This window comes from Palaemon carinicauda, chromosome 26 (genome assembly GCF_036898095.1).
Source record: "Palaemon carinicauda isolate YSFRI2023 chromosome 26, ASM3689809v2, whole genome shotgun sequence".
NCBI lineage: Eukaryota > Metazoa > Arthropoda > Malacostraca > Decapoda > Palaemonidae > Palaemon > Palaemon carinicauda.
Window position 1 is genome coordinate 83,741,053 of NC_090750.1, and position 25,894 is coordinate 83,766,946.

At 42.6% G+C, this 25,894-nt stretch overlaps 1 protein-coding gene across 5 annotated transcripts in view; it reads right to left on the reverse strand.

Moving 5' to 3' along the window:
• Positions 1-23,912, reverse strand: part of Marf1 (meiosis regulator and mRNA stability factor 1-like protein) — a 123,199-nt gene extending 99,287 nt beyond the window's left edge. For 3 of the 5 annotated variants that reach the window (XM_068349837.1, XM_068349836.1, XM_068349833.1), the window contains exons 1-3: positions 23,772-23,912; positions 11,434-11,482; positions 1,045-1,964 (exon numbers count right to left, since the gene is read on the reverse strand). In XM_068349837.1, coding sequence (XP_068205938.1) covers positions 1,045-1,964; positions 11,434-11,482; positions 23,772-23,795 — 993 coding nt within the window. In that variant the 5' untranslated portion in view covers positions 23,796-23,912. The remainder of the gene's footprint in view (positions 1-1,044; positions 1,965-11,433; positions 11,483-23,771) is intronic. The other 2 variants (XM_068349835.1, XM_068349834.1) reach the window with 2 other exon arrangements.
• Between the last annotated feature and the right edge of the window lie 1,982 nt (positions 23,913-25,894).

Below are 25,894 nucleotides of genomic sequence, written 5' to 3' on the forward strand. Positions count from 1 at the left end.
AAGACATAATGGTAGAGATAGAGATGGTCACATGGCATGTCTATGAAAGACTGTCTGCATGAGTCTACCTGTGAACCAAACTTGACTGGAATTCTCTCAATCATGAAGGATTAATTGAAATGACAAGACAAGTATGACAGACCCACAATTGCCAAACAGATGGAACTACTATTAAAGGTTTAAAGGCTGCTCATGAATGGCAGAGGCAAGGGACAGTGACACTGCCCTATCAAACAGGACAATGCCCTAGACACTGATCAATCATTGTTGGTAGAAGACTATAAAGGATTCAAGTAATATACCATTGCAAAAAACCTCTTCAAATACATTGTGACCTTGAAACCTATTGTTTTCTTCACATGAGAAGCTGTAAACTTCTCATTATTTAACAAACTGAACTAGCCTTCAAGATGACAGATGGATTTTTTCAAAGACTGAGGAAAAGTAACTATATTCTTTATCTACTTCAAATGTATGTTAGTGTCAATACGCAATTATATCATGAGAGTCCTATCATGTACTATAGCATCTGGATTCTACTGCAAGAAAAGCATTGTGTTCTTGACAGTGTTAGTCAAATTGAATATTCCTCTACTCATTCATGTCAAAGTAATGACAACACGGTAATACATGTAATCATTTCAGTATTGGCCTGTTGAGAAAGTTGGTACCTACTCTGATCCCAGCCTGACGATTATCAAGTAACACCATGATTGGTAAATGCAGCTGTTGTAAAATTATAGTGTTGCCCCCTGCATGAACAAAATAAATACCAAGCTAAAGCAATAAAAATGAAGAGAAGAGAACTTACCCCATACATCAGCTCACGATGAAACAATATCAACTAACGAATACTGATAATTATTTTTAACCATTGAACAATTACTTAACTTGTTTCAACAGATAAAAGTAAACATCTGGATATTTTGAACAAACCTGATAAATTAGCTTATGTTTAAAAAGGGTTTGAAATTCGTAACATAGTACCGTATTAAAACAGAAATAAAAATCAAAGCTTAAGCTTATCATTACCAAACAACATACCTGACAATTCTCAATGTCCCAGAACACACCAATTGGAGGAAGTTTACTACTATCATATCCTGTTGCTTTGTTTTCAGGATTCTTAGTCTCTTTGTCATCGTCATCTTCGTCTTGAAGTTCAAGGTCCAATAATTCCTGTTCATATTCATCATCTAAATCCGAATTAACGTCCGCATCAGATTTATAATTGACATTCCCATCACCATCTGCCTTAAAATTATATTGAGAAAAATTATTACACCTTTGTAAATTGTCTGCAATATTACAAGCTCTGTTGGATTTCACAGTAAAGTCTTCACGAAAACACCCTTTTGGGGTGGTTAAATTGGAGACCTTGTTCGTCTTCTTTTCACTTGAATTTACACCATTAGGAAAAAAATCTTCAGGTCTGAACAAACAAGTCTGAGAACCAGCATATGAAGACTGTTCCTCACCATCAGTAGATTCATCAGTATTTTCCAATACTCTTGAAAGTGTTTTAGGGTCCACTAGCTTATTTTTTTCTTTAATGTCCACATTGTGATGCGAGGAGCTTTGGTGGAGTCCATTCTCTCTTGAACCCGAAGTATATTTTGAATATTCTTGATGAGATACTGTCAAGGTATTTTGAGGTGCAGAATTACTTGATTTAGTTAAAGTTACGACTTCCTTTCCATCCAACAACTCAATGGTAGGGTAGAGATCAATTGAGTTTTTCTCGGCTTCTTCTTTGCTAACAGGAGGAGCATTGCTTGTCTTAGGCATTATAATACTATCATTAAAGTTAGGCACAAAAAGTTTTGCCTCATTAAAATTAGCACTTTTTGTTATTGGTAAAAAAAAGTTACCAAAATCTGCATTATTTCTTCGGCAATCCTGAGGTACAGAAAAATCTGTCGGCCGTAAAAGCTTATTCCCAGATGAGCTCGGCGAAGGAGCTTCTGAAAAAGAAAATCAAATTTAATATTCAAAGCCTTTGAACTTTTTCAAAGCAATACATTTTAAGAACATTTAAAGGTGTTCCAAAAAGGAGATTTCTCCAAAAAACTACTGATATTGCTTTTTGAAAAATAAATATAAAAAAATCATGTTTTATTATTATTATTCCCTGTGAAGCTATAACCCTAGTTGGAAATGCAGGATACTATATGCCCGGGGGCTCCAACAGGGAAAATAGCCCAGTGAGGAAACAAGGAAAAATAAAAATATTTTAAGATCAGTAACATTAAAATATTTCCTATATAAACTATAAAAAACTTTAACAAAACAAGAGGAAGAGAAATTAAATAGACTAGTGTGCTCGAGTGTATCCTCAAGCAAGAGAATAAAGTAAGATTTTTTAATATAACCTCTTCATCCCCCATTAGCCTTAATGTACAAAAGCTAATTTCCAGATATACTGTACTCCAGAAGTATTCCCATACTATAGTCAACATAAATACTCCAACTTGATTATAATACAGTAGACATAGAGTCATTTTAAGTGTTATCTCATGTTAATACAAAAGGGTAGAAAGGTGGGGTAATTTTTTTTGTAAAGAAATGAGTTTGTAGTACTGTACAGTATAAGAAAAAATATATCCGAATACCATATTTGATTTACTATACACTTTTATTGCTTTACGATAGCCTGAGCAGCTATTTTCTGGGTAGGAATACCATAATGTGGTAAAAGGGTTTGTGTACCACCATGATTAGCAAAGCTGTACTAGTCATGGCTACCTATACTAACACCAATCCACACCGGCCAGAGAAATCATGAAAATCTGGCCAAACCCTAGATTGATTGATTGATTTAAAGTTTTCAGACATCCTGACATCTAAGGTCATTGACGCCGAACCCTAGACATGAATTTACATGTCTGAGGCCTTTGTCCTGCATTTGACTTGAAATGGCTGCAATTGTTGTGAAAAATAAAAAAAATTTCAAAGTAATTTGTAATTTTCTTAACTATACAAACATAAATCCTCTAATAGGAGTATGACTTTGGCAAAGCTGGAACAGCCTTTTAAACTTATAAAATTCTTGCACTCTTAGGGTGGTTGAGCTGGGCAGTGTAACTTAAAGGACTCAAGTTTATATTATTATTATTACTAGCTAAGCTGCAACCCTGACTAGAAAAGCAGGATGCCATGAGCACAAGGGCTCTAACAGGGAAAAATCCCAGTGAGGAAAGGAAATAAGGAAACAAATGAACTACAAGAGAAGTAATGATCAATCAAAATATTCTAATAACAGTAGCAACATCAAAATAGAACTTTCATACATAAATCATAAAAACTTGAATAAAAAGAAGAAGAGAAATAAGATGAAATAGTAAGCCAGAGTGTACCCTCAAGTATGAGAATTTTAACCCAAGACAGTGGAAGACCATGGTACAGAGGCTATGGCACCACCTAAGACTAAAGAACGACAATTTGATTTTGGAGTGTCCTTCTAAAAGAGATGCTACCCTTAAGAAATGGAAAGTAGCCACAGAACAATTACAGTGCCATAATTAAACCCTTGAGCAAAGAAGAACTGTTTGTTAATCCCAGTGTTGTCAGGTGTATGAGGACAGAGGAGAATGTGGAAAGAATAGGCCGGACTATTCGGTGTACAGTATGTGTAAGCAAAACAAATATAAGCAGGAGCACATGCCAGAGGCCTACAGTAATAAGGTTAGTCACACTGAGTGTGTTCAGGAGTATGCGCATTGCCATGCCAGCACATTTATAAAAAGACATGTACACACTCCAAAGAGCTAGCATGCTCAGGTGTGAGCAAGCACTTGTGTCTGAGTCCTGAGTTCACCTTGAGTGAACACTGTGCGCGTTGAGAGGCATGTTATCTTTAAGCCTGCTTATTTGTAAAGTCTGCAAGTTGCTAAAAATCGAGCTGACCGCAGACCAAGTCTGGCAATCAGCGTTCCAATCCAGTTGGGGAATTTTGATTCAACAGCACTCGCTCAGAGAAATATTGCTCGTGAGAGCGTGTATCCAAAGAACAATACAGTATTCCTTCAGAAAGAAGCTTGTTCCTCCTGATACATTTCCTTTTAACTTCAGAGAAGTCTGGCTCAAGGGCTGCATAAGAGAAAATCCTGCATTCACCTTTGGCAAGCTGTTCAAGTTGTGGGAGACATGCTAACAGTAAACTTGTCTCAGACCCAAGGACAATGTCCCAAGACGCTGTTAGCATCATTACCGGGAATAAGTGTTCAAGAGTACTTGGCAAACAAGGAGAGGGTCGGGGGTTACCCAACTCCTGGCTCGGTAATTACCGGTCACCTGTTTACACTTCGTTACTATCATTATTATCACTTGCTAAACTACAACCCTAGTTGGAAAAGCAGGATGGTATAAGCCCACGGCAGTCTTAACTGTAGTGTTCTCCAGCTTTGCCGTTATCTCTCCTAGGACCCAGGTTTGTATTTGCACTGGAACAATCAAATATTATGTAAGAAAAATCTGAAAATAAAAAATTTCTGGTAAAACCAAAAGGGTATCATATACACATGGCAATGTTTAAGAGGACTAGCCCATAACTAACAACTGTTTTAGTGATTCAAGCAGCTATTTGGTATTTGATTTACTTGCCTTAACTTGAAATGAAGAAATTAGTAAGAACAAGTTTTGTAATATATAATATTATTCTGTTATATATCATTACCCTTTGAGCACCAACCCTTCATCATATGATTTGGCTTTCACATCCCAGGCCCTTTTTTTGTTGGACGGTTTACTTAACTGCTCTTAGTATCAAAACTACTATATGCAAGAAAACACTTCACAATATTTACTACCACATAGCTGATTAAATTTTCATATATAAATAATATAAAAAATAAAATAATGGACGTAAAATGATATTTTAATTATAAAATAAATTTTTGAATATACTTACCCGGTGAATATATAATAGCTGCTACTCAGCGGCTCGACAGAAAACACACTCAAAAAACTCGCGAGCGATCGCTATGAAGGTTGCGGGTGTGCCCACCAGCGCCAACTATCGGCCAGATAACACTCTTGCATGTAAACAAACCCTTCAATTCTTCTCGTCCCGCTGCGTCTCTATTGGGGAGGAAGGGAGGGCCTTTAATTTATATATTCACCGGGTAAGTATATTCAAAAATTTATTTTATAATTAAAAGATCATTTTTAAATATTTAACTTAGCCGGTGAATATATAATAGCTGATTCACACCCAAGGCGGTGGGTAGAAACCAGAGTTAATTAAGTTTACAGCGTATAAGCTAAGAGTTTTTGACCGTTATCAATATAACAAAACCAAAATATATAGGTACCTGGTAAGGAAGTTGACTTAGACGATTACTCTGCCTTGTAAGTCTGTCTTCCTCACGAAGCCCAGCGATCCTCTTAGGATGCTGAAAGACTCCCAGGAGCTGAAGTATAAAGGGTTGCAACCCATACTAACAGGACCTCATCAAACCCCTAATCTGGGCGCTCTCAAGAAATGACTTTGACCACCCGCCAAATCAACAAGGATGCGAAAGGCTTCTTAGCCTTCCGTACAACCCAAAAAACATTTCAAAAGACAGATTAAAAAGGATATTGGAATTAGGGTAATGTAGTGGTAGAACCCTCACCCACTACTGCACTCGCTGCAACGAATGGACCCAGTGTGTAGCAGTCCTCGTAAAGAGTCTGGACATCTTTTAAGTAAAATGACGCGAACACTGACTTGCTTCTCCAAAAAGTCGCGTCCATAATACTTTGCAGAAATTTATTTTGCTTGAAGGCCACGGAGGTTGTTATAGCTCTAACTTCGTGCGTCTTAACCTTAAGCAAACATCGGTCTTTCTCATTCAAGTGAGAATGAGCTTCTCGTATTAAAAAATCTGATAAAATATGACAAAGCATTCTTTGACATAGGCAATGATGGTTTCTTAACTGAGCACCATAATGCCTCAGATTTACCTCGTAATGACTTAGTACGAGCTAAATAGAACTTAAGAGCTCTAACAGGACATAATACTCTTTCCAGTTCGTTGCCTATGATCTCTGATAAGCAAGGAATATCAAAAGATTTAGGCCAAGGACGAGAAGGCAGTTCATTTTTTGGCCAGGAAACCAAGTTGAAGTGAACAAGTGGCTTTTTCTGTAGAAAAAACCGATGTTCTTACTGAAGGCATGAAGTTCACTGACCCTTTTAGCCGAAGCCAAGCACACTATGAAAAGTGTCTTGAGGGTGAGATCCTTCAGGGAGGCTGAATGTAATGGCTCAAACCTGTCTGACATGAGGAACCTTATGACCACGTCTAAGTTCCATCCAGGAGTTGCCAAACGACGTTCCTTAGAGGTCTCGAAAGACTTAAGGAGATCTTGGAGATCTTTATTGTTGGAAAGATCTAAGCCTCTATGTCGAAAGACCGAAGCCAACATGCTCCTGTAGCCCTTAATCGTGGGAGCTGAAAGGGAGCGAACCTTTCTCAGATGTAAAAGAAAATCTGCGATTTGGGCTACAGAGGTACTGGACGAGGACACAGATGCTGACTTGCACCAGTCTCAAAAGACTTCCCACTTCGACTGGTATACTCTAATGGTAGAAGCTCTCCTCGCTCTTGCAATCGCACTGGCTGCCTCCTTCGAAAAGCCTCGAGCTCTTGAGAGTCTTTCGATAGTCTGAAGGAAGTCAGACGAAGAGCGGGGAGGCTTTGATGGACATTCTTTACGTGGGGCTGACGTAACAGATCTACCCTTAGAGGAAGACTTCTTGGAAAGTCTACCAGCCATTGAAGTACCTCGGTGAACCACTCTCTCGCAGGCCAGAGGGTAGCAACCAACGTCAACCTTGTCCCTTCGTGAGAGGCGAACTTCTGCAGTACCTTGTTGACTATCTTGAATGGTGGGAATGCATATAAGTCCAGAAGAGACCAATCCAGTAGAAACGCGTCTATGTGGATTGCTTCTGTATCTAGGACTGGAGAGCAATAGATTGGTAACCTTTTGGTCAACGAGGAGGCAAAGAGGTCTATGGTGGGTTGACCCCAAGTAGCCCAAAGACTCTTGCCCATGTCCTTGTGGAGGGTCCATTCTGTGGGTATCACCTGACCCCTCCGACTGAGACAGTCTGCCAAGACGTTCAAGTCCCCCTGGATGAATCTCGTCAACAGGGAGATGCCTTGATTTCTTGACCATAAGAGAAGGTCCCTTGCGATCTCGAGCAGCGTGAAGGAGTGTGTGCCTCCTTGCTTGGAGATGTACGCCAAAGTTGTGGTGTTGTCTGAGTTGACCTCTACCACTTAGTTTCGAAGAAGCTTTCGAATATCATCAAGGCCAAGTGGACTGCTAATAGCTCCTTGCCGTTGATGTGCATGCTCTTCTGACTTGAGGTCCACAGACCCGAGCATTCCCGACCGTCCAGGGTCGCACCCCAACCCAAATCCGACGCGTCTGAGAACAACACGTGGTTTGGGTTCTTGACTGCTAGGGATAATCCCTCTCTCAGACTGATATTGCTGTCCCATCATTTCAGGCATGCCTTTACTGGTTCGGAGACTGGGAATGATACCGTCTCTAACGTCTTGTCCTAGTTCCAGTGAGAGGCTAGATGGAACCGGAGAGGCAGAAGGTGTAGTCTCCCTAGTGAGACAAACTGCTCCAGGGATGAGAGAGTCCCTACGGGACTGTTCCAACTCCTGACTGAACAAACGTTTTCTTTTCAGCATTAGTTGGACTTCGAGCAGGGCTTGTTCTATTCGGTGGTAGACGGAAAAGCCCGAAAAAAACTGGACTGCGAATCTCCATCCCCAAATATAGAATAATCTGGGATGGGATCAGTTGGGACTTTTAGGTTGACCAAAAGTCCCAACTCCCTGGCCAGACTCAACGTCCAATGTAGATCCTGCAGACAGCGAAGACTGGACGATGCTCTGAGAAGCCAGTCGTCCAAGTACAGGGAGGCTCGGATCCCCGATAGATGGAGGGATTTTGCCACATTCCTCATGAGCCTCGTAAACACGAGAGGAGCAGGACTGAGGCCAAAGCACAGGGCTCGAAACTGGTACCCCACATTCCTGTAAACAAACCTCAGAAACGGTTGGGAATCCGGGTGTATAGGAATGTGGAAGTATGCCTCCTGAAGGTCGGGAGAGACCATCCAGTCGCCTTCCATAAATGCTGTCAAGACAGCCTGGTAGACTTCATCGTGAAGTTTGTCTTGACAATGAACACATTGAGCGCACTAGCCTCTTACGTACTCCTGCAGTGGACATGGCTGCCAGATCATTGGAGCCATCCCTGAGGGACTTGTTCCTGCAGAGAACGTGGCTGTCAGATCAATGGAGCCATCCCTGAAAGCCTTGTTTATGCATGACATAATTGTACAGCAAAACTTCAAACGCTTGAAAATAGCTCTGAAGTCGACCTGTAAAATCTTGGAGCGTCTCATGCCAGGCGCCAGGGAGAGTCTATGAGGTTTGAGAAGTCTATCTGGGCAGAGGCAGGAACTCCCAAGCCGAGAACTTCTCTCGTGTCATATCAGACTCTCGCTCTATAAGCCAGCTCAAAAGTAGGGAAAGCAAAGGCTGTCTCCCCCAAACTCCTCCTGGTGATAAACCAGTCGCCTAGCAAACGTAAAGCTCTCTTAGAAGAGCGAGAGAGCACTAGCTTATAAAACAACGGCTTCGAAGTAGCTAGGCCTAGTGTAAACTCTGACGTTTAGGCGAACGAGGAGCAGCAGTTACAAAAAGATCCGGACATAGATCCTTAAAAATCAGCATGATTTATTTAAAGTCCATAGAGGGCTAAGCAGCTTTAGGCTCCTCTCCGTCTGACAGAGTCCTCAAGGGAATATCAGTAGGAGGGGGAACAGCAACTTCCTCATCTGAAGGAACCTTGTCCGACAATAGCCGAGTCTCAAGCAAGGGAGAGACCTACCATGGTGGCAATGCTTTACAAGCAGAGTCCACACGCACTGGTGCATTAGTAGCGGACCAGGACGCAACGTCATGTAACTGCTTAACAGTCTGTGAACTGTCAACAACAACAGGTGCGGGAGGACGCTCGGCGTCCACTCGAGACTGTTTTGACTGCCTAGTCTGAGCAGTCAAAACAACTCTAGACTGCGGTAGTTGACGCTCAGCGTCAAAACAAGTCAACTCCGCTAGTTGGCGAACGTCCTGAACGTCAACAGGAGCATTAGGAAGCGGCCTAACGTCCAAATGCGGCTGAAAATCAACACGTGACCGCATCGAGTGAGGCTCTACATATCGTGACTGACGTGACTTAGCTACGCCAACGTCAACAGGACGCACAAAGGTTCGTTTGGGCGGCTGAAGGCCAGGATCTCGATGAGATAAACGGCTAGGATCAACATGAACCTTATCGGCAGAATAGTCTTCCATAAGAGAGGCAAGCTTATTCTGCATGTCTTGCCGTACAACCCATTTAGGATCAACGGGAATGGTTGCGGTAAGAGACGAGGGTAACGTCTGTGACTGCAAAACCTTGCCTACAAAAAGACTCTCGGAGCCTGTGTTACGCTTTTGTTTAGACGGCGAGCAGTCTTCCGATGACTGCATAGGGTCAGAGCTGTCCTAATAGTTAAAACCAGGACGCTGGACCTGTCCTGAAAGGACTGACTTTCGCTTAAAGGGCCTCGAAACCTTGTTCCACGGTTTCTTATGCGAAAAGCCTTCGGATGACGAGGAGAAAATCGTCTCTCTCGCCTTATGGTAGGGGTGATCTTGGTGAGATACGCCTGATACCATAGAGGGAACGTCTGTTCGCTGATCAAGGCCTCTCGAACCCATAAGTCGTACGACATTACTTCTCCCCTGGGCTTGGGAGCTTGCAAGAGGTCCCGGACTAGGCGAACGACAGGCACGAACAGACGAACCCTCGGTCGCAACACTGATAACACTTTGCGCAATATCACTTTATCACTACGATTTTCTGTTTTGCACTTATTTCACTGAAATCGAATTTTTAACAATTCACATTAGGTATGAATAAAACTGATTTCTACCTGAAGCACGCAATTCTACCCTCATCAAAAGGTTATAATTGCGAAATCAGTCGTATAATGTAAGCACATTAATACAAGCAAAAAACAGTAAACATATTTTAAGATAAAAAGATCAGTGGCTGGGAAAGAGACTAAACACTAGTTCATTCAAAACTACGGTTTCAATCTCTCACCGTACAGTGCCTTGGGACGAGAATAAAAACTAAAAACGTTTTATCCTTTCTCCCCGTATAGAGACTAGGGACGAGAGTAACTCGAGAACAACGTTACTCGCTTGGGACGAGAATAAAGATCGGAACGTTCTCTCTCCTCTCTCTCTCTCCGTCTCTATCTCTCTCTCTCTCTCTCTCTTGATTTCGCACCGAAGAGAAGAGCCCACTTACGTTTCGTTAATAAACAGGTTATTTGACCAAAGGAAAAAAACTGAAAGGTTTTTCAATTAAAAAGTTCCTTTAAAATAGAATTTAAAACATTTAAGCTTTGAAAGAAGAATGAACAAAACGTCAGAATCGATTTACTCTTTCTGCAAAGTGAAACCGTGATACTCTCTCTCTCTATCGTAACGATAGAGAGCAAACTGCGTAGCATAAATAAACTAAACGTTAGTTCATCTTTGAAACAGTACGAAGACTATTCAAAGAAAATCTTTCATAACATATCTAATAAAAAATATTCATTTAATAAGTTTTAAATCATTAGCTCTGTAAAAGTTATTTACGATTGAAAGGGCTCAACGTTGTTTAACTTCGGTTTCCAAGTTAGGACCGCCTACTCTCAGGAAAGGTCGCATATAAACAAATCATTAAAATTTATCTTGATGTTTATTATAAATGGAAAGCTAATCGAAGAGGCCTAATAAAGGCGGTCGAGATATAAAATATATAGAGGAAAATCTATAATTAATTTATAATGTGATAAGATAATTGCTAAAAGCCTAAAACACACTTCCGTACTAAGGGAAGGGTCGGCCATTTAAAAGTCAAAGAAAGTCCAAAAAACAATCCAAAGTCATCAAAAATTAAATCTATCCAAAAACGAGTTCAAGATTTAAGTTGAAGATAAAACACCTGCACTGCGAAAGCTCAAACCAAAATGAAGTACTTCACCAAATATGTTGAGAAAACTCCAGGTTCTACAGCGAGTAATGATACGTCTTGTCGTCAAGGTCGACAGAGAAGAATTGAAGGGTTTGTTTACATGCAAGAGTGGTATCTGGCCGATAGTTGGCGCCGGTGGGCACACCCGCAACCTTCATAGCGATCGCTCGCGAGTTTTTTGAGTGTGTTTTCTGTCGAGCCGCTGAGTAGCAGCTATTATATATTCACCGGCTAAGTTAAATATTTAAAATTGTCATTTGACACTCAAGGGGTTAAGAGAAAGTTAAATCTTGACTAAAAATATAAGTCTAAGTGAGTAATATTACTAAATTATCATACCTGAGACTTTCGTCATCTTGGTAAAATTAGACGATTCACCACCCAGAACCTGAAAAATAAATAATAAATTATTAATAGTCAGTACAGTATTCCAATTACAAAATAATTGTTTTTGTATTAGTAGGGTAATAAAAATAGTTAGATATTGTACTCCAAAATACCAGTACTGTAAACTAAATAATTGAGTGAAAAGACCAATTTTAATCTAATAGTAATGCATTCACCCCATATACTGGAAATATTACCCAAAATATCACACATTTTAATATTAATTTGTATTTTTCCTAGCAACAGAAACGGAAGTCCTTTAGTAGGAGTAGATTCTAGTGAAACCTGCTAACAGCCAACGAAGAATCATCAAAAGTTTGGCAACCCTCGTCCAGTATCCACTGGTGGCCCCGAGTCTGACCGCGAAGAACCTCTCAACTCAAAAGGAATTGATCGTTCATGAACCATAGCATTGTGAGCATGTTTACAAGCTTATGTGCACCCGTGAGGTAGAACATGCAGCTAGCGAAGGGATCAGACCTTCATCTGTGCTGACAAACCTCTGCTTCTCTGGGCGGCACACCAAAGTGCCACACGCAACCAGAGAAGCGAACAGACCGGCAGCGGAAGGAGGTCGCCTGCCCCCCTCCCCTGTGCAACTAGAAACTGTTCGTCCACAAGCCGAACCACACAAACTGGAGAGCGAACACTCGTCTGGAAACCTGCTAGAGGTGGACGAGTTACCTTGCGCACTCCTACAGAAGGAGGCGCGTGCTTGGATGGTAACAAGCAAGGCAGAAAAGGCTTATCTACGTGAACATCAGAACAAGCTGCCTCTGACCTGTAAGGGGTAGAGGTCTGGGGCAATACCTGTAACCTGAAGGGTAATGTCTTGCAAGACTCATTAAGGCCCGTTGTGCCCTGGGGGAGTGATACCGAGCAGTGGAGACCACAAGCAATGGGAGGGCATCACCATGTGAGCACTCCGAAGGGGCACGGTGGTGCGAGGCCGTGACCGCAAGCAACCAGCAGGTATCATCATGAGGATACTCCGAAGAGCTCTTTATCATGTAGGGAGTAAAGATCTGCGATAATAACCCCAAAAAGTTATGGCTCACATGACTCGTGCCCTGGGGAAACGATGGTGAGAGGCGGTCCCCAGACATCATATCTGTGTGCTGGAGCAAGGCATTGACTAGTCCAAACCTAGCATATGAGGAAATCAAGAGGGGGACCATCAAGAGAGAAAGCTCTTTTGTGATGGTGAGGGCAACCTTCCTCATAGGATGGAGCAACAGCGCGAACGCGTTTCTTCTGCTGAGTGAACTCAGTGCACTGAGCAAGATCAGGATGCTGGGTGCGCTCAGTACGCTGAGCAAGCTCAGGCCACTAGGTGCGCTCGGTATGCTAAGCAAGCTCAGGCCGCTAGGTGCGTTCGGTACTCTGAGTAAGCTCAGTCGGCACGCTCACCCGGAAGGGATCATAAGCCCAACAGCTACTCCAGAAACAGCCCGCTAGCAACTCCTCTTCTACCGAAACCTGTTGGAGAGAAAATCCCCTCCAGAAGTTCAGGGAGGGGAAGGCCGAGACCGACACCTGCAGAAGCAGGTGATTGCTTCACCTGTATCCCATGAATCAGCGACTCCAAGAGCAGTTCTTTAGCGGGGAGACCCGAAAGCCCCAAGGAAGGCAAGAGTTGCAGCAACAGGAAAGACTCACCTGCTGTTATGGGTGCCACCACTTTGTTAAGGGAAGCAGCCGGGCACTCCAAAACTAAGGGTTATCCAGGGGTCAACAATCGACACTCTTTCTTGTTCGTTCTCCAAAGAACTGTGGGGAGGGAACGAGGCGCCAGTATATATGTTGGAAATTCCTCTCCATCGAGGAAAACTCTGAGGGAGATGAATCCCTTTCGGACCTATTCTTCTGTCGCCTACTGACCACCTCGCCCAAGATTACTTCATGCTTAGCAGTAGAAAGAGACGACATGCCCTCCTCCACCGAGCCAAAAAAAAAGTGACGTGATATACTCAGTGAGTGTGTGAGTGGGGTAACTGATCTACCACCCTCTAACTAGTGGCAGGAAAAACTATTTCAGCAAACTCATTAACAAAAACTCGATCGTCATCCTTTATTATTAAGTCTAAGGGAGATTCCTGTAACAAAGGATCAGACACGGGAATGGCAGAGCTCAGAAGAAAAGGCTTGAGCTTCTTATTCCCCTTCAAGGCCAAAGCAGTCAGAGGAGCACAATCACGCTTGGCCTTCTTCCTATATCCACTTAACTTCTCCCATTGGGACGATGACCACTCCCTGCACACATAACAAGGGAATCCACAGAACACCTATGACCTCCGCACAACAAACAAAGGGGATGAGGATCAACGTCGATACGCCTCATGAAGGTACCGCAAGGGTGCCCTTTAACGCTACGCCAAGTACGCATGAACACTTGCTTCACACTCATACTGGAGAGGATAAAGATTAAAAATGCTTGAGAGGAAGTCGTAACAGACGACAGTTCGCACCGGTAACCAGAAGTAGAGTTGGATCCAAGCCACAAGCACCTAACCTCATAAAGGGTAGGTGATGCTACCATACCATGCTTCTTTTACCGTGTTAAATCTTAGTATATGATTACGTGAAACGAATATAATGACGTAGACATACATTGTAACTCTTAATCAATGAATGCAGTGATGTCATAGTTGAAAATCCTCCACCAATCAAGAACATTTTTTTCACAGGGAATTTTATGTGAGCCAAATTATTGGTTCAGCATTGCAAGTTGGAAAGCCAAGGAAAGTCCTCATTACTAAATATCAAAAATTAAAATGATTGTGTAACTGAATAAATCTACCGTAATTTCCAAAATATGTAAAAATGTTATTTTTATTAGTAAAATAAATTTTTGAATATACTTACCCGATAATCATGTAGCTGTCAACTCCGTTGCCCGACAGAATTCTATGGAGGGATACGCCAGCTATCACAATACTAGAAGGGGGTGTACTTACCAGCGCCACCTGTGGCCAGGTACTATAGTACTTCTTGTTGACACCTCCTCAATTTTTCCTCGGTCCACTGGTTCTCTATGGGGAGGAAGGGAGGGTCGATTAAATCATGATTATCGGGTAAGTATATTCAAAAATTTATTTTACTAATAAAAATAACATTTTTCAATATTAAACTTACCCGATAATCATGTAGCTGATTCACACCCAGGGGGGTGGGTGAAAACCAGTGTACAAGATTAAAGGATAGCTAAGTATCCCATATTTCATATAACAGTTATCTCAAATAACAATGAAATAATAAGTACCTGGTAAGGAAGTCGAATTGAACCGTTACTCTGCCTCTTTTTTAAGTTCGTCTTCCTTACTGAGCGCAGCGTTCCTCTTGGAGGCTGAATCAACCCAAAGGTGCTAAAGTATATAGGGTTGCAACCCCTACTAAAGGACCTCTACAAAACCTCTAACCCAGGCGCTTCTCAAGAATGAATAGACCACCCGCCAAATCAAAAGGATGCAGAAGGCTTCTTAGCCTACCGTAACAACCATAAAAACAACAATAAAAGCATTCAAGAGAAAGGTTAAAAAAGGTTATGGGATTAAGGGAATGTAGTGGCTGAGCCCTCACCTACTACTGCACTCGCTGCTACGAATGGTCCCAGGGTGTAGCAGTTCTCGTAAAGAGACTGGACATCTTTAAGATAAAATGATGCAAACACTGACTTGCTCCTCCAATAGGTTGCATCCATTATGCTCTGCAGAGAACGGTTTTTATTAAAGGCCATCGAAGTAGCTACGGCTCTTACTTCGTGGGTCCTTACCTTCAGCAATGCAAGGTCTTCCTCCTTTAAGTGAGAATGGGCTTCTCTAATCAGAAGCCTTATATAATACGAAACCCCGTTCTTGGACATGGGCCTCGAAGGTTTCTTGATGGCACACCATAAGGCTTCTGACTGTCCTCGAATAGGTTTAGACCTCTTAAGATAATACTTGAGAGCTCTGACAGGGCAAAGAACTCTCTCTAGTTCGTTACCTACCATGTTGGAGAGGCTAGGTATTTCAAACGATCTAGGCCAAGGACGTGAAGGAAGTTCGTTCTTTGCTAGGAATCCGAGCTGAAAAGAACATGTTGCAGATTCGGTCGTGAAACCAATGTTCTTGCTGAAGGCATGAACCTCACTGACTCTCTTAGCTGTTGCAAGGCAGACGAGAAAAAGAGTCTTGAGGGTAAGGTCCTTGAAGGAAGCTGACTGGAGAGGTTCGAACCTAGGTGACATAAGGAACCTTAAGACTACGTCTAGGTTCCAGCCTGGAGTGGATAGACGACGCTCTTTAGACGTCTCAAAAGACTTAAGAATGTCTTGAAGGTCCTTGTTGGAAGAAAGGTCCAAACCTCTGTGGCGGAGAACTGAAGCCAACATACTCCTATACCCTTTAATCGTAGGGGCTGAAAGGGATCTCTCATTCCTAAGATGTAGAAGGAAGTCAGCTATTTGGGTCACAGAGGTATTGGTAGAGGATATTGAATTGGCTCTACACCAGCTCCGGAAGACTTCCCACTTAGATTGGTAGACTCTACGAGTGGAAACCCTTCTTGCTCTGGCAATCGCACTGGCTGCCTCCTTCGAAAAGCCTCTAGCTCTAGCGAATCTTTCGACAGTCTGAAGGCAGTCAGCCGAAGAGCGTGGAGGTTTGGGTGCAACCTGTCTACGTGAGGTTGACGTAGAAGGTCCACTCTTAGAGGTAGAGTCCTGGGGATGTCGACTAGCCATTGAAGTACCTCTGTGAACCATTCTCTTGCAGGCCAAAGGGGAGCAACCAGCGTCAGCCGTGTCCCTTCGTGCGAGATGAATTTCTGCAGAACTTTGTTTATTATCTTGAACGGTGGGAATGCGTAAAGGTCGAGATGGGACCAGTTCAGTAGAAAAGCATCCACATGAACTGCTGCAGGGTCTGGAACAGGGGAACAGTACAGCGGAAGTCTCTTGGTTATGGAGGTGGCAAACAGATCTATGGTAGGTTGACCCCACAAGGTCCAAAGTCTGTTGCACACACTCTTGTGGAGGGTCCATTCCGTGGGAATGACCTGATTCCTTCTGCTTAGGCGATCTGCTGAGACGTTCATATTGCCCTGAATGAACCTCGTGACCAGAGTGAGGTTTAGACCTCTTGACCAAATGAGGAGGTCCCTTGCGATCTCGTATAGGCTCCTCGAATGGGTCCCTCCTTGCTTGGAGATGTAAGCCAAGGCTGTGGTGTTGTCTGAGTTCACCTCCACCACTTTGCCTAGCAGGAGGGACTTGAAGTTCAACAGGGCTAAATGAACTGCTAGTAGCTCCTTGCAGTTGATGTGGAGTAATCCCTGTTCCTCGTTCCACGTTCCCGAGCATTCCCGTCCGTTCAAGGTCGCACCCCAGCCCAAGTCCGATGCATCTGAGAAGAGATGAAGATTGGGGGTCTGAATAGCCAACGATAGGCCCTCCCTGAGAAGGAGATTGTTCTTCCACCACAGGAGAGTGGTCTTCATCTCTTGGGTGATTGGGATAGAGACTGCTTCGAGAGTCGAACCCTTGTCCCAATGAGCTGCAAGATGGAATTGAAGAGGGCGGAAGTGGAGTCTCCCTAGCTCGACGAACAGGGCCAGTGATGAAAGGGTCCCTGTGAGACTCATCCACTGTCTCACCGAGCAACTGCTCCTCTTCAGCATGCTCATGATGCACTCTAGGGCTTGGCTTATCCTGGGGGCCGATGGAAAAGCCCGAAAATCCTGACTCCGAATCTCCATTCCCAGGTACACAATGGATTGGGAGGGAATGAGCTGAGACTTTTCTATGTTGACTAACAGACCCAGTTCTCTGATTAAGTCCAAAGTCCAGTTGAGATTCTCCAGACAGCGACGACTCGTGGAGGCTCTCAACAGCCAGTCGTCTAAGTAGAGGGAGGCTCTGATGTCCGATAAGTGTAGGAATTTTGCTATATTCCTCATCAGATGAGTGAACACCATAGGAGCTGTGCTTAGGCCAAAACACAGGGCTTGGAATTGATAGACAACCTTTCCAAAAACGAATCTCAGGAAAGGTTGGGAGTCTGGATGAATAGGAACGTGAAAGTAGGCATCTTTCAAGTCCAACGAGACCATCCAGTCCTCCTGCCTGACCGCTGCTAGGACCGACTTCGTCGTCTCCATCGTGAACGTCTGCTTGGTGACATACGCGTTGAGCGCGCTGACGTCCAGCACCGGTCTCCAACCTCCTGTCTTCTTGGCCACAAGAAAGAGACGGTTGTAGAAGCCCGGGGATTGATGGTCCCGGACTATAACCACTGCCTTCTTCTGCACAAGTAGCGACACCTCCTGGTGCAATGCTAGCCTCTTGTCCTCTTCTTTGTAGTTGGGAGAGAGGTTGATGGGAGATGTGGTCAGAGGTGGTTTGAGGCAGAATGGAATCCTGTAACCGTCCCTCAGCCAACTGACAGACTGGGCGTCTGCACCTCTCTTCTCCCAGGCTCGCCAGAAGATCTTGAGTCTGGCTCCTACTGCTGTCTGGAGATGCGGAGAGTCAGTTTTTTCCTTTAGATGTCTTGGAGCCTTTCCTAGACTTGCTCCTGTAAGAGTCTGGACGGGAGCTTCCTCGGCTGGGGGCTCTACCACGAAAGGGCGGTATGAACCTCGTAGCAGGGGTATCAGCCACTGGGGAGCGATAAGTCTTGGGGACTGAGGTAGCAACCTTAGACTTACGAGCCGATGAGGCTACAAGATCGTGTGTGTCCTTTTGTATCAGGGCAGCAGACAAGTCCTTAACCAGCTCTTCGGGGAAGAGGAACTTCGAGAGCGGAGCAAAAAGGAGTTGTGACCTTTGACAAGGTGTAATGCTGGAGGAAAGGAAGGTACACAGCTGTTCCCTTTTCTTCAGAACCCCTGATACAAACATCGACGCAAGCTCACCAGATCCATCCCTAATGGCCTTATCCATGCAGGACATTAATAGCATGGCAGAATCCTTGTCCGCAGGAGAGGTCTTCTTGCTGAGGGCCCCCAGGCACCAGTCTAGAAAGTTGAACATCTCAAATGCTCTAAATACTCCCTTCAGTAAGTGATCAAGGTCTGAGAAGGTCCAGCAAACCTTAGAGCGCCTCATTGCAGTTCTCCGAGGCGAGTCTACCAGACTTGAGAAGTCAGCCTGGGCAGAGGCAGGTACTCCCAAGCCTGGTGCTTCTCCTGTGGCATACCAAACGCTCGCTTTCGAAGTGAGCTTAGTCGGAGGGAACATGAAAGAAGTTTTGCCAAGGTGTTGCTTAGTCTGCAGCCACTCCCCTAAGATCCTTAACGCTCTCTTAGAGGACCTTGCTAGGACTAGCTTAGTATAGGTGGACTTAGCTTGCTGTATGCCCAGCGAAAACTCAGATGGCGGAGAGCGGGGAATAGCAGAGACAAAGTGGTCTGGGTAAACCTCCCTAAGCAGAGCCAAGACCTTACGAAAGTCAATAGACTGTGGAGAAGGCTTGGATTCATCCACATCTGACGAGGGATCCAGGTGTGCCGCCTCATCATCAGACGCCTCATCACCAGAGTGTAGCGAAGAGATCGGACAAGAATGCTGAACAGCAGAGTCAGAACGAGTAGGAACAATATTAGTGGTTTCCTCTTCAAGTAACTGTTGAGGGAAAACCTGAGGCTCAGACTGCAAAGGCTGAATAAAAGACGAAGCAGAAGGAAGGCGCATGGGTGGAGGAGGCTGACTCCTAGCATGAGTGGTTGAACCCAAGGGTTGCGCTTGCTGAGCGGTTGGCGGAAGCGGAGTAGCAAGTTCCTGTTCCTGTGGTGTGAGCGGAGCGCGATGAGGTAGAGGCTGCGCAGAACAAGGTAAATGTCTCGCAAGCTGAGGCTCCTGAGGCGCAAGGCTAAGGTGTAGTGGTGCTTGCCTTGTGGAGGGTTGAGCTCGCTGCAGCGAGAGCTGAGGAGACTGACTCATGGACGGGAGAGGTTGTTGTACCTCAACCGAGTGTTGCATCACTGGTGGAGCAGCAAGTGGAGGCGGAGGAAGAGAGGTATAATCCTCCTGATCCCATTGTAAAGGTTGCCTTAAAGAAGGCGGAGGCTGAACACCACTGGGAACAGCAAACTCAGAACGTGGCTCAACATCGTACGCCTGGCAGGTGGTACTGCGATCAGGCGGAGCGAGCGCAGGCGGAGGGAGTGTAGGCGGAGGCGGAGGCGCAACACTCTCAGCCCGACACTCACGCATCAAGTCCGAAAGCTGTGCTTGCATGGACTGTAGTAGAGTCCACTTGGGGTCGGCAGAAACTACAGTAGGCTGAGGTAAAGCCTTAACAGTCGAGCTCTGTTGTGGCAGAACCTTACTCCTCTTGGGCGGAGTGCAGTCGACAGATGACTGCGGCGAGTCAGAGCTGAGCCAATGACTGCAACCTGGCTGAGCACTCGCGGACTGGACTCTGCGTTTAAGTGGTCTCGAGACCTGAGACCAACGTTTCTTCCCTGACAGTTGATCAGCGGACGAGAAAAAGACGGGCTCAATCGTCTGCAGGTGGGAGTGACGGTCTTTGGAAGACACGCCCGCAACCACCGAGGATACTTCTGTGCGCCTAACAAGGCCTGCCGAACCCTTATGCCCTTCGACATTGCTTCTCCCCTGGGCTTGGGAGCTTGCAAGAGGTCCCGGACTGGGAGGACGACTGGATCGCACAGAAGTATCCTCACGCACCACACTGGCACTGACACTAGCACTTGGCACTGCACTGACACTAGCACTCGTCACAGCACTGGCACTAATTCCACCCACTGCACTCTTGACCTTAAGTTCCTTGACTTCGGCCATCAGAGACTTATGATCACTTACCACTGACTCTACTTTATCGCCTAAGGCCTGAATAGCACGCAAAACAACAGACATATCAGGCGGAGGGCAAACAGTAGGTTCGGGGGTAGCCACTACAGGGGTAGGAAAAGGTAGGGGATCATGAGGTGAGGAAAAAAGTGAAGAGTGAGAAGAACTCCTCCTAACTCTACCTCTCTCTAACTTAGTTGAATATTTCAAAGACGGACAAATTCCAGTTCCGAAAGTCCGGCGCATTCCTCACATCGATTTTCTAACTGACAGGGCCTGTCCCTACAGTCAGAACAAGCGGTGTGAGGATCTACCGAGGCCTTCGGAATACGCCTATTGCAAGACCTACATCGTCTATGGGAGGGGGCTTGCGAAATGTCAGACATCTTGAATCCAAAGAGTTAGCCAAAGGGGGTTCCAAAATCAAGCAAAAGATCGTTAACCGTTAATCAGGACTATATAAAAGCTATCTAGCTAATATAAGAAGGTTTCCAGTAAAGCGACAGCCGAAATCTGAGAGAATACTTCACCAATTAGCCGTGAAAATACTCGAAGATCATAAGCGTATCCCAGAACGTCTTGCCGGAAGCACGACAGAGGAAAAATTGAGGAGGTGTCAACAAGAAGTACTATAGTACCTGGCCACAGGTGGCGCTGGTAAGTACACCCCCTTCTAGTATTGTGATAGCTGGCGTATCCCTCCATAGAATTCTGTCGGGCAACGGAGTTGACAGCTACATGATTATCGGGTAAGTTTAATATTGAAAACTATAGTTTTACATACATACATACATATACCAAGGCACTTCCCCCAATTTTGGGGGGTAGCAGACATCAACAAATGAAACAAAACAAAAAAGGGGACCTCTACTCTCTACATTCCTCCAGCCTAACAAGGGACTCAACCGAGTGCAGCTGGTACTGCTACGGTGCCACAGCCCACCCTCCCACATTTCCACCACAGATGAAGCTTCATAAAGCTGAATCCCCTAATGCTGCTACCTCCGCGGTCATCTAAGGCATAGGAGGCAGCAGCAGGGCCTACCGGAACTGCGTCACAATCGCTCGCCATTCATTCCTATTTCTAGCACGCTCTCTTGCCTCTCTCACATCTATCCTCCTATCACCCAGAGCTTTCTTCACTCCATCCATCCACCCAAACCTTGGCCTTCCTCTTGTACTTCTCTCATCAACTCTTGCATTCATCACCTTCTTTAGCAGACAGCCATTTTCCATTCTCTCAACATGGCCAAACCACCTCAACACATTCATATCCACTCTAGCTGCTAACTCATTTCTTACACCCGTTCTCACTCTCACCACTTCGTTCCTAACCCTATCTACTCGAGATACACCAGCCATACTCCTTAGACACTTCATCTCAAACACATTCAATTTCTGTCTCTCCGTCACTTTCATTCCCCACAACTCCGATCCATACATCACAGTTGGTACAATCACTTTCTCATATAGAACTCTTTTTACATTCATGCCCAACCCTCTTATTTTTTTACTACTCCCTTAACTGCCCCCAACACTTTGCAACCTTCATTCACTCTCTGACATACATCTGCTTCCACTCCACCATTTGCTGCAACAACAGACCCCAAGTACTTAAACTGATCCACCTCCTCAAGTAACTCTCCATTCAACATGACATTCAACCTTGCACCACCTTCCCTTCTCGTACATTTCATAACCTTACTCTTACCCACATTAACTCTCAACTTCCTTCTCTCACACACTCTTCCAAATTCTGTCACTAATCGGTCAAGCTTCTCTTCTGTGTCTGCAACCAGTACAGTATCATCCGCAAACAACAACTGATTTACCTCCCATTCATGGTCATTCTCGTCTACCAGTTTTAATCCTCGTCCAAGCACTCGAGCATTCACCTCCCTCACCACTCCGTCAACATACAAGTTAAACAACCATGGTGACATCACACATCCCTGTCTAGCCCCACTCTCACCGGAAACTAATCACTCACTTCATTTCCTATCCTAACACATGCTTTACTACCTTTGTAGAAACTTTTCACTGCTTGCAACAACTTTCCACCAACTCCATATAACCTCATCACATTCCACATTGCTTCCCTATCAACTCTATCATACGCTTTCTCCAGATCCATAAACGCAACATACACCTCCTTACCTTTTGCTAAATATTTCTCGCATATCTGCCTTACTGTAAAAATCTGATTCATACTTTGTAAATCATATAAGGAAACAAAAAATACATCCTATACCACTGAGGAGGGTGAATATGCCCATAAATAAACCACATCTTAAAGGATTTACCATTCAGTATTAAAAATTGGCACAAAAATTATAAAATTAAGTATAACACACCCAATGTTCTATGCACTTTATTTCATCTAGCCAAAAAATCTAGAAACACAATTATAATTACAATATATGTTTAATTGCACCGAATCTCACTATATCAAAATTTTAAAGTAATGACTTCAATCAAGATTTTCTTTTTTTGTTTTTGTGGTTTAATACATTTATCCTCATAATGTGTTAAATCTTGTAATATTTACTTACTCTTAAACACACACATAATTATATGTCACTAATCCCTTTTCTTTGTAATTTCACTAGTGCAGTATTAATTAAATTCATGTTTCTGATTAAAATTAAAGATCACATGTGATCATAATTTTATATTAAGTGATGAAAAATTAAAGATCCCTTGACTATCTACTCAAGGCATGGAATTTAGGAGAAATAGTCATACTAAAATGTAAACTACAACACACTATAAAAACTGTCCCTTGTACATCATAACCAACAATGGTATCTCTCCTACGACGATTGACGCAAACGGCCTCAGTTAGATTTCACCAGTTGTCTCTTTCTTGAGCTTTTAAATCAATACTTCTCCATTCATCCTCTACCACTTCATGTTTCATACTCCTCAGTCATGTAGGCCTGAGTCTTCCAACACTTCTAGTACCTTGTGGAGCCAAGTTAAGCATTTGGAGAGCTAATCTCTCTTTGGGAGAGCGAAGAGCATGCCCAAACCATCTTCATTTACCCCTCACCATGATCTCATCCACATGTGGCACTAGAGTAATCTCTCTTATAGATTTGTGGAGGCTAATTTACCATCAGAAATTCAAAGTATGCACTTTTCATCCTATGACCAATGCAGTTTTACTGATAACATGAAATATACTGTACTTATATAACTAAAATTTCGCATTATAATAAATGAACTGAATGTGAACAAAATACATTAGGAAGGAGATAGGTTACCTACAATAAAATTACTCCTGAAGTTCTAAGTGAGAAAAACTACTGTACCTCACCTGACGAGGAAGCAGGAAATGCAGAAACCTTGAAGGTGAGGTCACACCACCAACAGAAAAAATCTAAGGTCATGAACTTGACCTCGACTATGAGTCCTAACATCCTAGCATAACTGTCATATCCTTCCAAACAATGTTATTTAATAACAATACTTTATAATTATTCATCAAACATACCTGCTGCGTGGATGCAAACGGCATGCCAGCTAAAAATATCCAAATTACGACACTTCCTGAGCACAATTACGTACAAAATTACGTAAATTTAAATCAGCATATGCACTATGCTCTCACCGTTCCTACTTCCTTCCTCAGTAAATAAACAAGGATGAGATTTCTTAATCTTTGGATGCTGGATCCCGTCTTTCGTTGGCTTGTTATGATAGTAATGTTTCTTTTCATTCTTGTGTTCAGGTACAATATTATTATTATTATTATTATTATTATTATTATTATTATTATTATTATTATTATTATTATTACAAGCTAAGCTACAACCCTAATTGGAAAAGCAGGATACTATAAGGCCAAGGATTCCAACAAGGAAAAATAGCCCAGTGAGGAAAGGAAATAAATAAACTGTATGAGAAGTAATGAATAATTAAAATAAGATATTTTAAGAACAAATATAATATTAAAACAGATTTTTCATATACATGAGCTATACATGACGTGTCAGGTATATGTCATTAGGAATAAGATTACAATTTCACAGTGCACTGTTACATCGTCCATAAAACTAAGTAATATAAAATAATCCTTAATTAGCAAGCATTCTTTGTTCACATTTAAATTAACTTAACAGAATTGCATGCACGTTGCGCAACGTAGGTTGTATTGATTAATATAAGACTTGAACGTTTCATGTTTTGCGACCGAACGTCCTAGAATATTCAAGTACCAGACAAAAATTATACCTCAAATGAGCAAAAATTCTATTTCTGAATTCTGGAAAAGAATATATAAAAAGGAGATATGCATAAAATATTGAAGGTTATTGTAGTAGTGGTAATCATTCCCAAACAGCAATATATAGTATCAAAGGTACCATAATTAAACACTGACAAATCTAATTTTACTAAACTAAAAATATACCACACCAAATCTTTCAATAATTTAGCAAAAAATAAACCTTGATGATACCTTATCTTTTATAATCGTGAGGTCTGGTTGCTATCTTTGAAAACTATTATTTCAATTCCTTAATCTCTTTTGAATTCAAATGAACTAAATCTGAATAAAAATTAATACCGAAAAAAACTAAATCTAAATATCCAGTACAATATTGGATCCATTTGGCAGGTCCATCCAGTACAAACGCACAAAATAACGCAAGGTGGATATAGCTTGATTATGACGAAATTTAATTAATGGTTTCCGCAAGCTTATTTCGATGTAAAGTTGTACTTGCATAACATTTGTCAAGTATTGCAAATGCTGAGAGAAACAATACTCTATTATCTAACGCAAGGACACAGTGGAGTTCTGTTTGAGACAAGTATTTCAGAATGCCGATTGAAGATCCGTGTGAAAAGATTCTAGACAAAAAGTTTCTTCGAATTAATTCAAAAGACCAAGTAAAGTCTGTAGTGTAAGTGAAGAAACGGCATTTATGGTATAGAGTTGACTTTATAACTGCCTTCGTTCTAGGCATTTCAAGTAAAGATTTTGTATTTGGAAAAGCTGAAAGAAAACTATAAAAAAGTTAAAAGTAGAATCTTGAAATATATACAAAATCACCAAAAACGATCAGGGAAATGGAAGATGTTAATTCTAAACACAAATTATCATATCTATGTTTTTTATATTATACGTTCTGTAATTATATCTAGATATTCTTTTCTTATCTTAGGGAAAAAATGTAGCCACAACCAGACAGCCATATGAATATATTTGCCTCTTCCCTAATAACAGCCAGGTTATAATAATAATAATAATAATAATAATAATAATAATAATAATAATAATAATAATAATAATAATAATAATAATAATAATAATAAAGTGTCTAGTTTCTCAGATATTCAATTGAGTTAGTCATAGAGGTAATATAGGTAGTTTATGCTCGAAAAGGATAAAAAACTTAACTGTCTTCTCTCTTCTGTTCCCGAGGAATCGAGAGAAAAGGGTCGAGGGAGATCAACTTGCAACACCAGGTTATGTTTTACATCATTCTATGATTGCGACAAAGATACTTGCAAGATGTTTGATATAATTTCAGGCGAGATAAATAAAACATTTACTCAGAAATGTATAATGTGGTGAGACAAACGTGCATATGCACGTGAGCAAGTAACCAA